General features: G+C 57.5%; 1 protein-coding gene and 1 long non-coding RNA gene across 5 annotated transcripts; one reads left to right on the top strand and one right to left on the bottom strand.

Moving 5' to 3' along the window:
- The first annotated feature begins 4,369 nt into the window (after positions 1-4,369).
- Positions 4,370-15,597, top strand: SPACA6 (sperm acrosome associated 6). Of its 3 annotated transcripts, XM_013050696.2 has the most exons (9): positions 4,371-6,434; positions 7,157-7,234; positions 12,889-12,957; positions 13,583-13,606; positions 13,946-14,023; positions 14,143-14,252; positions 14,623-14,779; positions 14,858-15,068; positions 15,497-15,597. In XM_013050696.2, the coding sequence occupies exons 1-9, from the start codon at positions 6,221-6,223 to the stop codon at positions 15,528-15,530; spliced, it is 975 nt and encodes a 324-aa protein (XP_012906150.1). In that variant the 5' UTR covers positions 4,371-6,220; the 3' UTR covers positions 15,531-15,597. The 3 variants fall into 3 exon arrangements, with proteins under 3 accessions (XP_012906151.1, XP_012906150.1, XP_044933369.1); XM_013050697.2 differs by lacking the exon at positions 14,623-14,779 and having other exon boundaries at positions 4,370-6,434; positions 14,143-14,250; XM_045077434.1 differs by lacking the exon at positions 12,889-12,957.
- On the bottom strand, positions 11,062-14,698 carry LOC106004609. 2 transcript variants are annotated; one of them, XR_001177659.2, is made up of 3 exons: positions 14,568-14,698; positions 13,881-14,037; positions 11,062-13,697 (listed from the first exon to the last, which is right to left on the bottom strand). It is a non-coding gene; the product is annotated as an uncharacterized LOC106004609 (long non-coding RNA). The 2 variants fall into 2 exon arrangements; XR_006605898.1 differs by having other exon boundaries at positions 13,881-14,230; positions 14,568-14,696.
- Positions 15,598-15,998: the final 401 nt, after the last annotated feature.

The following is a 15,998-nucleotide window of genomic DNA, read 5'->3' as shown; positions in this document are numbered from 1 at the left end:
TGAGTCTTAGGTGCCAAGGGAGTTGAGAACTCTGTATATCAGAGAATGATGGAAACAGTGGTTCCTGTGACTCACTGACCAATGGGAATGGAGACTTTATGGTTCAGGTCTAATGAACTAATGGGAATTAGGTTATTTTATCCCAGAGGCTTAAGCAAGTCGCAACCTAGCTCATAAAGCAGTGTGTTATTCACCCATCCCTCCATTCATTAGCAAACATTTTCCTAGGTCCCTGCTCTAAGCCACACCCTATGCTGGGTGATAGGGAGGACACAGAAATGACTCAGACCTGGATCGCGCCCTCAGTGAATTCCCCGAGTCAGACCCAGACATCGAAAATCACAACATGACAGGATCAGAGCCAGGACAAGGAGACAGCATGGTAGGCCGGTTACCGTCCTGTCCTGACTACAGGGCATCTGGGGGTAGATGTAGAGCGATGGTAGTTCTGGATCCCAAATCAAGGTGCAGGGTCTGACAAATGTCGTTTCTACCCTGTGTGAGTTTGTGTGCATGACAAGTCTAACGTGAGCCAAATACTGATCTCAAGTGAGGGGCATGTTTGTGCGGAGGCCGCTCGCCTCCAAAGAAAAGGCATGGAATTTGGAATCAGAGAGGCCTGGGTTCAAGTTCTGACTGTCATTCACTTTGAGAGTTTGATTAACTCACTATGCAGGACCTCAGTTCCCTCCTCCTTACAGGGAGATAAAACAATTACAATAGTAAGACTGCTGTGATGACTGCATGATCTTAAAGTATAATAAATACCCAGCTCACGGCTGGTCCCAAACTAGACATTCAATAAAGGGTAGGTGTTGTCATCATTATTGTTCCTATCATTAATAATAATAAATTCATGCAGTGGAATACTATACAGCCCCTAAAATGAAAGCAGTAGCTCTGTAAGCGTGGGTATACAAGAATCTTCAAGATAGAGTGTTAAAAAAGTGAAGTGTGGAGTAATGTGATCCCAGTCGGGGGCCAAAAAATAGGGGATAGTATAATATATGTCATAGCCGTATAGAACTCATCTGAAAAGATACACAGGAAAGGGGTAAGCATAAGCTGTCTCTAGCGAGTAGTGGGTGGCTGGGGGACAGGGTGGAAGGAAAATGCATTTTTCACTGTTGGAGCCCAGAACGGTATACCCACCACTGTCGGAATGTCTTCCCTAACTGTCCCCTGGCCCAAAGGTCCATGAAGTTCCAAGTTGCGCATAGCACCTAACCTCTCCTGTCCCCTGTTCCTACTGATTCCCAGCTGGGAACAACTTCTGTCCCCAATTCCTGCGCCAGACTCCTGGCTGATATATCTTCTTCACCTATTCACTTCCCGTCACCCCCACAGTCTGTCAGTCCCCAGGAGCTCCTGCGTCCTCACATTCTCTGCCCCACCCCCTCCTTTTTGTCCGCAGGGTCCCAGCCCCAGCTCGGGCATCCTCCCCCTGCACCCATCCCCCCCCCCCACAGGGCCCCAGAGGGGACTCTTCGACGCCCAGATCTGATCACAGCCCTCCATGGCTCCCTGTCACCCCTAGGTGAAAGTTCCCAGCCTGGCCTTCGAAACGCTCGTGAGCCTGGCCCCGCCCACCACCTCAGCCGCATCTTCGGAGCACTTCGGCTCCTGTCCTCTAAGGGTCTAGGCAGACTTGACTGCTTTGCGGTCCTCCCGGAATCGCCCCCTGCTCCCTGCTTTCGAACCTCTGCCTGGAACGCCCTTGCTGCGGCCAGCCCCCTTCTCGGCCACCCAGATCTAACTTCTCCCGGTTCTCGGAGGTCCCTCCGGCTGTCCCCAAGTGAAAGGATTCCTTCCGCCCCTGGGCTCCCACAGCCGCCGGCCTCTGGTTCTGTCATACCCCGATCGCCCTGGATTGGAACTGTCTGCGTCGGGGGCTGTCTCCTCCATCAGACTGAGAGCTCCGTCTGCAAGGGCAGATTCGGGTCTGATTCACCTTTGGGGCCCCAGTGCGGGGAGCGGGAGGGGGGACCGAAGCGGAGGGAAGAGAAGGAGGCTGGGAGGGCAGGAAGGGGGAGAGCGAGGAGGGGAGCGGACCCCGCTGCGGCGGGGGAGGGGGGGCCGGCGGGTGGAGGAAGAGGAGAGTCACAGAGACCAGGAGGAGAACGCACCGCGCAGGAGGCGGCCGCCGCGGCGAGACGGCAAAGGAGCAGAGGTGGAGGGCGCGGGAGAAAGCGGAGAGGGGCGAGCGGGGCCGGCCGCGGGAGGCGGAGGGAGGGAGAAGTGGAGCGCGGCGCCCCGCCGCCCCGGCCCCTTTTGTCCCTTCCCTCCGCCCTGCGTCACGCTCCCGGCCGGCCTCCCCGCGCGCTCCCTCCCCCGCCCGCGCCTCCTCCCCGGGGCTGGATGGAATTTTTTCCCCTGGACCAGGGCCAGCTCCGGGGCCGGGGGAGGCTGGCCGGGCCCGGCCGGCGGCGGGGAGGGGCCGGGGCGGGGGCGCCCAGGGAGGGGGCCGGCCCGCGGGGTCCCGGGCGGAGACGCGGGCCGGAGGGAGTCGGGAGGAGGGAAGGAGGATGGCGGGGCCGCGGGGAGGAAGGGGAGAGGCCGTCGGGCGGCAGAGGCGGGGAGAGGATGGAGAGCGGGCGGCGGCGGGCCGGACTCGGCGCGGCCTTGGGGCTGGCCGGGGAGCCCCTGCCCTGCGACGCGGGAGCCCCGGAGCCGTGAGTCTGCGGAAAGCGGGATTGGTGGGCGGGAGGGTGGGGACGGCTGGGGCCAGGATCCAGGGTCCCAGAAGGAGGCCGCCTCGGCTGCCTGGGTTTCTGGGTTCCTGGAGGAGGCGGGGGCTGGGAACTCAGACTCCCGAATCCTTGGAGGAGGGGGCTGGAGGCCTGGGGGCCGGGACTCCGGAGGAGGAGAGGCCGGGAACACCTCCTGGATTCCAGAGGAGGAGAGAGATGGGGCCGGGATAGCTAGATGCGGAGGCTGGAGGACACTCGGGCAAGATGCCCGCCCGAGCCCTCAGGGGAGGTGGAGGGAGAGAGGCTGGCTTTGGAGGTGCCTCCGGCAGCGGAAGGGTTAACGTCTGGCTGGAGGGGAGGGGGAGGGGCAGGGAAGGGGCTGCGGGGCTTTGAGGGGTCAAGGGTGAGCCGTGCGAGGTGGGGGCGGAGGAGGGGGGAGGTTGTCTGGGCTGCCAGACAGGCCAGGGTCAGCGGCGGGGGCAGGGGATGTCTGGCGGAGGAGAGGCCCAGCATCCAGGCTCCCTTGGGGACCTGGGATTCCAGGCCCCAGCCCCCTCTTCCCTCAGACCTGGGAGTCCGCATCCCAGCCCCCTCCCTCAGAATTCCAGAATCCCGAACCCTTAGCCTTCTTTACCCCAGGACCGAGAGAGTCTGGGCCTCCGGCCTCTTCTTCCCTCAGACCTGGAAGTCCACACCCCAACCCCCACCCTTAACAAAATGACCAAGTCCGGGCCCCTAGCTCTTCCTCCCCCGAACCCAGGCGTCCCCACCTCTTCTTTTAGCCCCAGCTGGATCCCAGCCCTCCGGGGGTTAAGGGGGCGGGGCCAGCTGGTTGCCATGGTGCCAGACTGTTTGGGTCTGCTCTCTGACCCTTGGGGGCTCCCCAGGGTCTGTAGAGAGGGGGAGGGGGACCCAGACCTGAAGGAAGTCCAGCGCCAACCCCTTCCCCAAATCGGGCCTATGGGCCCAGAGAGTTCATGTCTCCATCAACGCCGTGTCCGGTGACCTTGAACAAGTCCTGACCCTTCTCTCTAGGTCTCAGTTTCCCCAAGGAGAAATTTGCCGGGGGAGTGGGGAGATGCTCGGGTCCTGCAAATCTTTAAGATTCCCAGCTCCCCTCTCACCCCCTCCTCAGGCCCCAGGCAGCCCCGGGGCATGCTGGGAACCCGGACTGGGCTCTGGGCCAGGTTGTGGGGGGGGGGGGCGGGGGCAGCCTCCTCCCTTCCCCTTCCTCCCCACCTTGGCCTGACTCTCGCCCCCGCCTGAGGGTCTGGGAGGTTGGGAAGGAGGGAAGGGGGATGAGAGCCGACCCGACTCCGGCCCCCCATCTCCTCCATTCCTCCTCCGCCCCCTTCCCGCCTCTCCTCCCCCTCCTCAGCAGGTCGCTACCCCAGCCCTGGGCCCCTTCTCGAACCACCCCCACCCCACCCCCAGCTCCAGACCTGGCTCCGAGCTGTGAGGGGGAGGGAGAGAGGGAAGGAGAAAGAGAGAGAGAGAGAGAGAGAGAGAGAGGCAGAGAGGGGGCGAAGGAGAAGGGAGGGAGAAAGAAGGGTGGGAGGGGAGGGAAGGGAGGAGAGAGACAGAGGGAGACAGAGATGTGAGATGGAGAGAAAGGGAGAGGAGAAGGGAGAAGGCCAGAGACAGAGACCTTGAGGAATAAAGAGACTGAGAGAATGAGAGACAAAGAGAGAGGGAGGGAGGAGGACCAGGGAGGAAGAAAGACCTGAGGAAAAGAAAAAGAATGAGAAAGGAGAGAGAGAGGGAGAGGCCATCCTCGAGGGAGAGTGCCGGAACCGCGGAGGGGCGAGAAGGACGAGCACGGAGAATGAGAAACAGGCACAGGAGGTGGCGGCAACCAGGTAAGCCAGGGTCTGACAGGGAGACCAGGCGCTGCAGGAACAGACAGCAGGCGGAGAGGGCCTGAAAGATGGAGGTGGAGCGTGGTGGGGGGAGAGCAAGACAGGCAGAAGTGGACAGAGGGACTGACCTGCGACTCGCAGGTGCACACTCTTAGCCCTGGGGTGGCGAGGCTGGGGGCTGGGCCACCGCCAACCAGGCCCAGCTCCTCCCACTTGCCGGGCTGCGGCCCAGCCTCTCCGGATCTCTAGGAGGCCTTCTCCCCTGCCCAGTGGGGGAGCTGACAGCATTCTGCTGGGCGTGGGGCAGCCTTAGGGCTCAGGGATCACAGCTGTCATCATTATAAATGATGGGAGGCCAAAAGAAGAAATGGGGGGGGGGGATATCTAGAGAGGTTTGAAGGTTTCATATCCCTGCCTCCGCCCTAGTCCTGGATTCCAGAATCTGACAGGTAGAGAGGGAGCTGCTTGCCCAAGGGGCCAAACTCCCAAACAGGTGAGGTTCCCTCTGACTCCACATCCAGGAAGCCCGGCTATGCCTTCCCCAGGGAGGCAGGCCTGGCTGGACTCCTGGGTCTGAGGGAAGAGGGGGCTGGGGGCCTGGACTTAGGTGTCTGAGAGAGGAGGGGCCTGCAGGCCTGGACTCCAGGGACCGTTGAGGAGGAATGGGCCAGGGGCGTGAACTCCTGAGTCCCTGCTGAGGAAGGGGCCAAGGGACTGATTCCTGCGTTCCTTGGGGAGGAGGGGGCCGGGGGCCCGGATTCCTGGGTCCTGGCACCCACCCGTAGAACCGACCTTGCGGGGCCTTCGCCGCACACAAGCTCGAGTCTGTGGGTCCGTGTCGGGGGCTCACCATCGCGGCTGGGGTCCTCCCGGCCCTCCCCACCCTCCCTGACCCCCATCTGTCCATCCATCCGTCTGTCTGTCCACTGGCCGCGCCCCCCGGGCTGAGGTAGGAGGTTGTATAGTTGAGGAGGACACCCACGGAGATCACTATACGGCCTCCTAGCTTTCCCCAGGCTGCGCCCTGCACGGGACGCCCGGCGGGGACCCCAGCCCCTGACCGCTGCCCCATGCCCGGGGACCCTGGGAGGAGGAGCTGGGCTGTCTCTCCTGTCCTGTCCCTGCATTCCCTCCTCCCACTTCCCTCAAAGAATTTCTCTCCCATGAAGAAACCTCTATTTTGCTTTCTCTGTCTCTCCATCTCCGCCATGTCTCTGGAGCGGGCTGTGTGTCTACCCTGCGGCCTCTCAGACACTCCCTCCCTCTCTTATTGTGCTTTCCGGTATCTCTCCATGTCTCAGTTTCTGTCTCTCGGGCTCTCACGGTATCTCTGTGCCATCTCTGCTCTGACCCCCCACCCCCCCACCCCAGGGACTGTCAGGCCATTACACTCCACACTGCCGGCCTCTGGGTCCCTGAGACCCTTTAACCTGTGAGGACATCCAGGGTCACAGGTGAGGTTCTTGGGAGCCTGGCGTCCGGCCCATCCACGAGCTGGGGGATCGCCCGCCTGACCCCTGACTCCTCACACCCCATCTCCCTGAAAACCCAGACCTTGACATTTGACCGGCAGCAGAAATCCAACCTCTGACCTGTACCCCATGCCCCTCCCCCACCCCATGGTGACCTCACAAAGGTCACCAGCTTCTCCCTGGGCCACGACCCTCTGTTATGGCCCTGCTGGCCCAAGACAGCGCTGTCCCATCTGCCTTGGTCGCCCTCATGGTCTTGAGAGCCCCCGCCTGGGCCTGTCTCCTCTGCTTCACGTCCTATAAGGAGCGCATGCGCATCTGCCAGATCTTTATTGGTGTACAGAGCCGGGAGCTGCAGAAGTGTGAGGAAGCATTCGCCGCAGCCTTTGAGGGCCTCCTAGACACCGAAATCAGTGAGGCAACCTGTCACTTCCCCCAGGGGCCTGGGGGGCGAGGCGCGTAATGCACAGCGATCTTCCGGACAGCGTGGAAAACCACTGAGAGAGATTCGCCCAGAGTGGGAGGGTGGGGGCAGATTTAGAGGGGAGGACGGAGACCGAGGGACAGATTCAGTGAGAGGAGGATCGAGTTGGGAGACAGACTGAAGAGGGGGGGAGGATAGAGACTGGGGGGCAGACTGAAGGGAGGCTATAGATGGGGAAACAGACTCAGAGTGGGGAGGATAGAGATGTGGGGGGACAGACTCGTGGAGAAGGTGGGGGATAGACTCGGGGGAGGAGAGAGATGGGGGAGAGACTCAGGGAAGAGGATAGAAATGGGGGATAGACTCAGGGAGAAGGAGAGAGATGAGGGACAGACTCTCTGAGGAGGACAGAGATGGGGGAGAGACTCCGGGAGGAGGACGGAGATGGGGGACAGACTCTGGGAGGAGGGTAAAGATGGGGGACAGACTCCAGAAGGAGAACAGAGATGGGGGAAAGACTTAGAGAAGGCAGGATAGACAGGGTAGATAGAAGGGGGTGTGGGACAGACTCAGAGATGAGGGATAGCAGTGGGGCCAGGACAAAGACTTGGAGACAGGAGGTGTCCTAGAGAGACAGAGAATGTCCACACCGTGGACGTGGTGTTGGAGGAACTGCTTTTCCTAGCCTGTGTCCTCCACCCTTGCTCCCAGACTACGATGAGAGAAGCCATCTGCATGACGCCTTCACCCAGATGACCCACTCTCTCCAGGAGATGGCCACTGCCCGGGGTGAGTGGGGTGGGGATGGTTTGGTGGACATGGGGTGCAAACCCACAAGAGATGGCTGTGGGGGGGCACAGAATGTGTCAGACCTGGAGGAGGCAGTGCTAATAAGCCGAATGAGATTGATTACTTGTCAGGGGGCAAGGGATGGGCGGGTGCTGGTGGGGAGCTCAAAGACCAGTGCAGAAATGACCTAGAGTCTGAAGCCGAGTTGGGGTCAGGTAGACATGAGCTCTGAACTGACTGTGTGGCTCCCCCGCTTCCTGGCTATGAGGTTCTGGATGTGTTACTGCCTCCCTCTGGGTCTCAACTTACCCACCTATAAGATGGGACAAGGTTCTTGCCTCCCTGATTGAGGTGCAGTACGGTGAGAGGGAGGAGCCTCAGAGGGAGAGGGAGCACTGCGTGCCGCATAAACTGGCCAGTCCTTGCTCCAGGGCTCAGGCTTCATTCTGCGGCTGCTGTTACCTTTCTTTTCTGGTCTTGCCCACCAAGCTTTCTGACAATGATCCCAAAAGGAGGTTCCTGTCCACCCAGGGGGCACCTGGGGGAGTCAGCACGGAGAAGACTTCAGCTGCAGATCCCCGCATCCCCATAGAAAGGCCTGAGCAACTCAAAGCTAGGGTGGGGGGAGGTGCTGAGGACTCCAGAAAACACCTTCTTCCCACCTAGGCCATCTTGTCATAGGTTTTGAAGAGAGCAGGAGCAAGTGCAGTTCTTCATGTAGAAGACCCCCCTAGACCTATGTGTGGGACACACTGGAGCAGGGAGGCAGTAGAGGCTGGGAGGCCTGGGTGGAGGCTGGGGTGAGGAGGCCCGAGCTGGGGCGGGGTTGTGAAGGTGGAGAAGCAGGCACTCAAGAAGAGAGTCAAGGGCAGGAGGGACAGGGCTTGGGTCTGACATTCTGTCTGGGGACTAGGGTCGAGGGGTAATGGACAGCGCCCAGGGTCCAGCTCCATGCAAGGGTGGGCCCTGGGTCCTCCGTGAGACAGGGAGCCCGGGAGAAAGAACAGGGGTGGGAGCCGATGGTGAGCTGGGCTAGGACATTGCGAAGGTGAGGAACTCGGAGGATATCCAGGACACAGCTAGACACACAGGTCCAGGGTTTAGCTGAAAGGTCAAGGACACTTAAGACTGTCCACGGGCTATGAGCAGAGGAAGGGGGGCGCCGCTCTGGGCACAGAAAGACCCTCTGGGGTTTTGAGGGGGGCAGACTGGAGGCCGGGAGAAGCTGGTGCAATACGACCGACAGGTGTATTCATCGAATGTGCCAGAGACACTGGGGACATAGTTGTGACCAAATCTGCACACCACTAGCCCGCACGTTGCTCATACTGGGGGGGTGGGAGGGACAGACAATAAACATAATCAGGGAAACACTGCAGTATGTCAGTTGGTAATCCAGGATCTGGAGGCAGACAGGGAGCGAAAGGGAACGGGGGGACCCGTGGGTGGTTATTTTAAATAGGCTGGTCAGGGTTGTTGCTCAGGAGAAGGAGAAGGTCCAACTAAGGAAAGCCCTGAACCAGGTGGCAGAGTCAGGCAGATAACTGGGGAGGGGCGTGCAAAAGAGCATCCTGGGCAAAAGGAAGAGCCAGTGCGTAGGGCTGGAGTGCAGTCAACGGGGGTGGGCGATGGGAGGCTGAAGTCAGGCCGCAAGAACCACATCCCGTAGGACCTCAGAGGCCAGTGGTTTTCAAGCCCTGGTGTGTGCAAGAAGCTCCTGGGAGCATGCAGAAATGCAGACTCCTGGGTCCCACCCTTCATTCCTGACCAGTAGGTCTGAGGCAGGGCCAGGAAACCAAGTTCCCAGCCGCTGCTGCTCCAGGAACGCACTTGAGAGCCGTTCTTGCAGACCATTGAACTGACTTCAGCTTGAGGTGGGAGCCATCAGAGGGTTTTAGGGAGAGAGAAAGAGGCAGGATCTGACCAAGGCCACGAGGGCCAAAGGCGGAAGCAGGGAGACCTGTGAGGAGGTCAGCAGTGGTTCAGACCAGTCGCAACCCCAAGACAAGGGCTGGCAGAGAGGGGCAAGTGTGAGAGGGGAGGGGTAGGAAGATGATGGATCTGACTCTGTGCCAAACCTGCCCCACACATGGGAGAGGCTGTGTCTGTACTAACTGATAACTAATTATCCTCCTGAAGGCCATCTTCATACCAGCCCTGTCCGGTGGGGATTTGTAACCTCACTTTTCAGATGGGGAAGTTGGGGCCCAGCTGGACAGAAAGGATGGACCCAGGAGATATTGGGACTGGCTGTATTGGGGCGGGGGTGGGGGGGGGCAATTCCCAGGTCTCTCAGATGGAGGACCTAAGAGATGGACCTGCTGACTCAGAGAGGCTCTGGATGGTGGCAGGTGATACTGTTTGTGTATATAAACCAGGGAGTGGGTGGTATGGTGTGGAGAGAAGGGCAGTGTGCCAGAGGGAATGCAGCTCAACCACCGGGGGGCAAATCTAGCTCTGTGACCTTCAGCTACCTTCCTAACTTCTCTGTGCCTCCATTTCCCCATCTCAAACTTGGAGATGGTAATACTATATACCAGACACCATCCTAAGCACTTACGAACATCCTCTCACGCAGCCATCCAATGTCATGTAGTTTGGCATGGGGATGCTTTTATATTGTATGGCGTTAAATCCCACCCCCCAATCCTAATATTGTCCTCATTTTACCAAGCGAGCATCAGGAAAGTTACATATTTGGTCAAGGTCATGCAGGGAAGGGGACTTGAAATGGATTCTTCATATGGGAGGCAGGTGTGCTCACAGACGGATGAGCCAGGACTCAAACCTGGATAGTCTGAAACAGCTGGAAGTTTCCTAACGATACACGCCTCTTTGGGGGAGACTTGGCAACATCTACCCATGCCCCCTCATGGTTCACTTGAGATAACCTTCACCCCTTGGCCTCTTTGGACATTTCACTCCACCCCTACCTTATTGCCATGACGTACTTAGATATCACACACACACACGCATGCACACACACACACCCCTGCCATAGCTCCCTTGGCATATCCCACACTCATCCTCCTTGTGAGTTACTTGGTTTGGCACAGAGATATTTCTTGAATGACTCTCCAGCATCCTGGACTCTCATTTGAGCACCCCACTCTGATCCCATCCTCCTGACCATCCTGCCATCTCCAGACCACATGCCCACCCTGTGGCCAAGGAGAGACGTCTAAGTCTCTCCTCATTCTGAACCCACTTCCTGGCTTCAGTGCCCCCTCTCTCAAGTTTATACCCAAGGAACATCCCATCAGCCACTCTGTCACCAGTATTAGTTCCTTCCCTTTCTGTATGGTTTGAAATCACAGAGGCACAGGCAGTGGCATAAACAAGCTAGAAGTCTTGAGGCAGGCGCTTAAGTTTCAGATGGCAGCACCACTTCCTTTTCTGGGGAACCCAAACCCCTTCCAGCTTCCTGCTTTACTATCCTAGGATGTGGTCCTTATCCTCATGGTTCTGCATCACTGCTAGAGCTCCAGCCGTCAAATCCAAGTTTCAGGCAGCAGATGGAGGAAGGGGAAAAGTCAATAAGATGGTGCCCCTTCTCTCTTAAGGCTCCTTCTTGTGACTCGCATACAACACTTACACTTACAAATCAGACCAAAACTTGGTTATATGACCACAAGTGGGTCATAGGACCACACGAAGCTGCAAGGGTACTGAGGAATATAGTCTTTTAGTTGGGTGGTTGGTGGGGCTGGGGGGTGCTTTCCCAGTGGAAATGCAGTGTGATGTTACTACAGAAATATTTGGAAGCAACTAGCAATCCCTGTGTATCAGTTTCCTAGGGCCCCTTTAACAAAGTGCCATACACTGGGTTGCTTAAAAGATAGAAATGTATTTGTTCACAATTCTGAAGGCTAGAAGTCCAAGATGAAGCAGGGTTGGTTCCTTCTCAGGCCTTTCTCTCTGGCTTGTAGATGTCCATCTTCTCTCTCTCCTGTGTCTTCACATGTTCTCCCCTCAGTGTGTCAGTGTCCAGATCTCCTCTTATAGGGCAATCAGTCACACTGGATCAGGGCCCACCCTAATGGCCTAATTATAACTTAATTACCTCTTTAAGGCTGTATATCCAAGTACAGTCACATTCTGAGGTCCTGGGGGTTAGGGCTTCAACATTATGAGTTTGGGAGGGACACAGTTCAGACAGAGAGCACCGGAAGGGGCCAAGGGAGAGAGAGAATCCCAAGCAGAATCCGTGTTGAGTGCAGAGCCCAGCGCAGGGTTTGATCTCACAACCCTGAGATCATGACCTGAGCAGAAATCAAGAGTCAGACACTTAAGCAACCGAGCCATTGGGGCGCCCCACATCTGCTGGATTTCTAAATTCCCAAACCACCTTCACCAGTAAATCAATCCAGCCAGCCATCCGTATTGGGAAGAACCCAAAACCTCACAGTTTGGAGGCCAGTACAATGGTCAAAACTCCAACACCCTTGAGAACAGAGATAAAAAGAGTCAAAGGGGCTAGAAATGAATAATCTGGAGACCATATGAAGTGGCAGGTGTGGGCCCTGGCGAAAGGGGGTGGCTGCCACCAAGCTAATTGCTGCCTCATGAAAATACAGTCTCTTGTGTTAGAGCTCTTCCAAATTTTGGAAAAGAGATGCCAAACATTTTATGTGACTTTCCCAAATTTTATACGATGGCAACTGGTTCATTTTTAAAAATACTTTCCAGTCCAAATATAACACATTCAAGAGATGGACTAGAGCCACAGGCCACCAGTTGTGGTCTCCACTCCAGCTAGATCCTGGAATTCATTCTACACATACTTCCTGAGCGCTTGCTAAGACTCAGGGCCTTCTCCTGGGTTCTGGAGATATAGCACTAAAGAATGACCTGTTTCCTAACTGAAGACACAGACTTAAATGATCATTGTATATATAAATATATATAATTGTACACTGGTGAGAACTCTACATGGAGCAAATGGAATACCTGGAGAGGCAAAAATAGGGAGCTGGATTAGATTAGATGTGTGGTCAGGGAAAACCTCGAAGGAGATGACATGAGGTAGGAGATGAAGGATGAGTGGGAGTAGCGGAAAAGATGTGCTAGGAACACATTAGCACATGCAAAGGCCCTGAGGTGATAGAGATTATGGTGGTGTTCATACTAGGGGAAATGAAAGGTGGGTAACAGGCATGGAATAGAAAGGTGGAGGAAACTAGGCCAGATCTTATAGGGCCTAGCAGAACTCAACAAGGTCAACACAGGATGCAAAAGAGGGGTTCCATCAGGGGTGTCTGGGTGGCTCAGTTGGTTAAAGCCTCTGCCTTCGGCTCAGGTCGTGATCCCAGGGTCCTGGGATCGAGCCCCACATCGGGCTCCCTGCTCCTCAGGGAGCCTGCTTCCTCCCCTCTCTCTGCCTATTTGTGATCTCTCTCTGTCAAATAAAGAAAATCTTTTTAAAAATAAATAAATAAATAAATAAATAGAGAGGGGTTCCATCAGAAAGATAGTCCAGAGGCACACGAAAGGAGATTTGGGGGATCTGTCAGCCTTCCAGGTAGACAGGGCAGGAGGTGGGGAGAAGAAGGGTGTTTTATATACTACACATGTGGGTTTGGAAGGGACTGAAGAAGTGACAAACACTTCCTTGAGGAAGGGTTTTTACTACAAGGCCCCCCTCCACCCTCCAGGGTCCTTTAAGGTGGCTTTTCCTAATGCTGCGGAGAAAATGCGGAAGGTCATTGCGCAGCTTAAAGAAGGTAAAAGAAGCTAAGCGCGCACACACAGTTCTAAAACCCTGAGCCAGTCATCTTCTCCCCTCAGTCCAGTCCCTCTAAGCCTCTTCCCCTGGGAGGAACATTCTAGAATCTGCTCCCCACTTCAATGGATCTGCTTTCCAGCTAGAATCCCATCTTGGGATGCTTCTGTCCAAGATTAGCCTGGGCCTCTCTCCGGATCTCCCGGACCCTGCACACTCTGGGACGTCTCCTTTCCAACTGGGCCTCCTCCATGGGCGAATCCTAGCCAGGCTACACCTCTTCTCTAATTGGGCCCCCCTCCTTTGACCCTGTCCCCTGAAACTAGCGCCCAGGGTCTAGCCCCGCCCCCGCCCCCGCCCCCGCCCCGTGAAATACACCAGGGTCGATCCCGCCTTAGCTGCGGATCTGCGCGGGGCCTTAGAGGAATACACCACCTGGCCCTGCCTACAGGTGGAAGGCTGCGGGTAGGACGCCGCAGGCCTGCCCCCGCCCCCTAAGTGGGTGGTGGCAGGCCTGGCTCCGCCCCCTCAGGAAAGCATCTGGCCCAGTAACCTGTCCTCTGGGGGAGCTTCAGGTGAGCACCTCCAGGCCTTCCAGGTTAGTAACGCTTCCTCTCTCTCCACAGTTCAGGCCTGCATTCCTCCCTGCGGTAAGCTCTTCATCCCGAACTTCGAATTGAGGGGGAAGGGAGGTGGTCGGGAGCCAAACCTCGCATTTAGAACAGGAGACCAATAAGAACCCTGGAGAAAAGCAATTAAACCAGGTATTGCACACAAACCTAATACAAGGCGGGCCCAAAAGCAAAAACAAGCCAATAGGAGTCCTAGAGGTCAGACAGCGTTGCGAACCAGCCAGTGAGCGCGGGGAAGGTGGTGCCCGGGACCTGTGTGGCCGTCAGAGCCCGGAGGCTTCACAGACCCTACCTGGCCAGGGGGACCCGGGCTGGGGGACGCGGATGGAGCCCAGTTGAAGCGTTTCCGTCCTGCAGGACTCCAGGAGGTCGCCCGGCGTTTCCGCTGCCGCGGGTGCTACTCCACAGTCTGCGACCTCCCGCTGGACTGCCCAGGTGAGGGGCGGGGCCTGGAAGGGGAAGGAACCGCCCGGACCGGAGGAACGGGAACTAAGCCGGGAAGCTACCCGGCGAAACGGGGGCGGACTCGGGCGGTGACGCGGACCTGTTTTCAGTCCAGGACTTGACGGTGACTCGGGGTAATGAAGCTAAGTTCTCTTGCACTGTGAACTTCGAACTGCCTAAGGAGGAAATCACCTATTCCTGGAAGTTCGCAGGAGGAGGTGTGAGTCCGAGCAGGGCCAGCGCAAAGGGCTTAGGAGGAGGGTTATGCTTCCCTAGAGGATGCGGGGCCAGGACGCCGCGGGTGGGGATCGGGGGAGCTGGGTCTAGATTCAGGCTTCGTGCAAGGGGGGGGGGGGGTCCCGGGATTTAGAAGTGGAGGCAAGGCTCCGGAGGCCGCTTCTAGGGGCGGGGTCGTGCGTGAAGGGTCGTTGACTCTGAGGTTAGGGAAGGGCCCAGGGCTCAAGGAGGCGTGGTCTATCTCGGGGGCGGGGCTTGAGCGTGGCGTACTGGCTAGACCCGGCAGAGGGAATCTGACCTGGGCTCGGGCGAGGCTCCTCTCCTCCCGCCGCTTCAGCCCGAGCGCCCCTCAGGTCCGGACGCAGGACGTGTCCTATTTCCAAGACCTCCCGTGGGCCCGGGGATACCTGGCGCGGATCCGGCCGGTGCAGCCCGCGCACCGTGGGACATTCTCTTGCGTGATCGTGCACGACCAGATCCCGCTGGCTCGGCTCTACTTCTTTCTTAACGGTGCGGGTGGGGCTGCATGGGGGGGCGGGGCTGCGCGGGAGGCGGGGCTCGCGCCTGACTGATGTGCGTGCCCCGCAGTGACTGGTGCGCCCCCACGTGGGGAGACCGAGCTCCAGGTCTCCTTTCGGGAAGTGTTGCGTTGGGCGCCCCGGGAGGCGGACCTGATCAAACCTTGGAGGCCAAGCCTGGGAGAGCTGCTGGCCAAGCCCGAGGCTCTGACGCTGAGCAACCAGTGCCTGCTCGCGGCTGTCGTGGCCTTAGCGTCAGCCGGTACGACCCTTATGGTGTGGTGAGTTCCCAGGACCCTGGAGTCCCAGCAGCACCCGTTCTCCTTCCTCAGACCTGGTGTCCAGCACCCTCAGACCCAGGACTCCAGGCGCCCACCTCCCTCCACTTTCAGACCAGGAGTCCAGGCCCCCAACCACCCCCTCCCTCAGACTCAGGAGTCCAGACTTCCACCTCCCTCCTCCCTCAGACCCAGGATCCCAGGCCCCCAGCCGCCACCTCCTTCAGACCTAGGAGTCTAGACGCCTCAGACCCAGGAATCCAGGCTCCCAGTCCCCTCCTCCTCCAGTTTCAGGAGTCCAAAACTCCAGGCCCTCTTCCCTCAGATCTAAGAGTACAGGCCTTATCTACCTTTGGAACCCAGGCTTCCAGAACCCGGATATCTAATCCCCAACCTTTCCCCCCAACACAAATCACTCCTTGTTTCCCCAGGATGTTCTTTCGATGGTACTTCCAGGGCAGCTAACAAAGGTATCTTTTTCTTCCTTATCCTGTTTTCATTCATAAAATAAAGAATATATTTCAGCTCTGTAGATTCTTTCTTTTTTTTTTTTTTTTTAAGATTTTGCTTATTTATTTGACAGAGAGATCACAGGTAGGTAGAGAGGCTGGCAGAGAGAGAGAGAGAGAAGCAGGCTCCCTGCTGAGCAGAGAGCCGGATGGGGGACTCGATCCCAGGACCCTGAGATCAGGACCTGAGCCGAAGGCAGCGGCTTAACCCACTGAGCCACCCAGGCGCCCCAATTCTTTCATCTTTGCCGGTGGTCACTACTAACGAAGGTAGGAGGAGGCCAGCATACCTCATTTATGCCCAGGTGACTATTCCTCTAATGACAGTAATATGTAGAGTTGTCAGTACAAGGTCCTGTGTTGAGGACTTCAGATACAAGCCCAGACCCCTCCCCAGATTTCTGGCAGTCTCTTTGACATTTCA

The sequence above is a fragment of the Mustela putorius genome, unplaced genomic scaffold, assembly GCF_011764305.1.
Source record: "Mustela putorius furo isolate JIRA1106 unplaced genomic scaffold, ASM1176430v1.1 tig00000196_pilon_pilon_pilon, whole genome shotgun sequence".
Lineage (NCBI taxonomy): Eukaryota > Metazoa > Chordata > Mammalia > Carnivora > Mustelidae > Mustela > Mustela putorius.
Note: the sequence above shows the minus strand (reverse complement) of the source record. Positions and strands in the feature narration are given on the sequence as shown.

Coding starts and splice junctions, on each gene's coding strand:
- SPACA6 (XM_013050696.2), top strand. CDS start 6,221: ATGGCCCTGCTGGCCCAAGACAGCGCTGTCCCATCTGCCTTGGTCGCC. Junction 7,235..12,888: donor GGAGATGGCCACTGCCCGGG/GTGAGTGGGGTG, acceptor TCCACCCTCCAG/GGTCCTTTAAGGTGGCTTTT. Junction 13,607..13,945: donor GGCCTGCATTCCTCCCTGCG/GTAAGCTCTTCA, acceptor TCCGTCCTGCAG/GACTCCAGGAGGTCGCCCGG.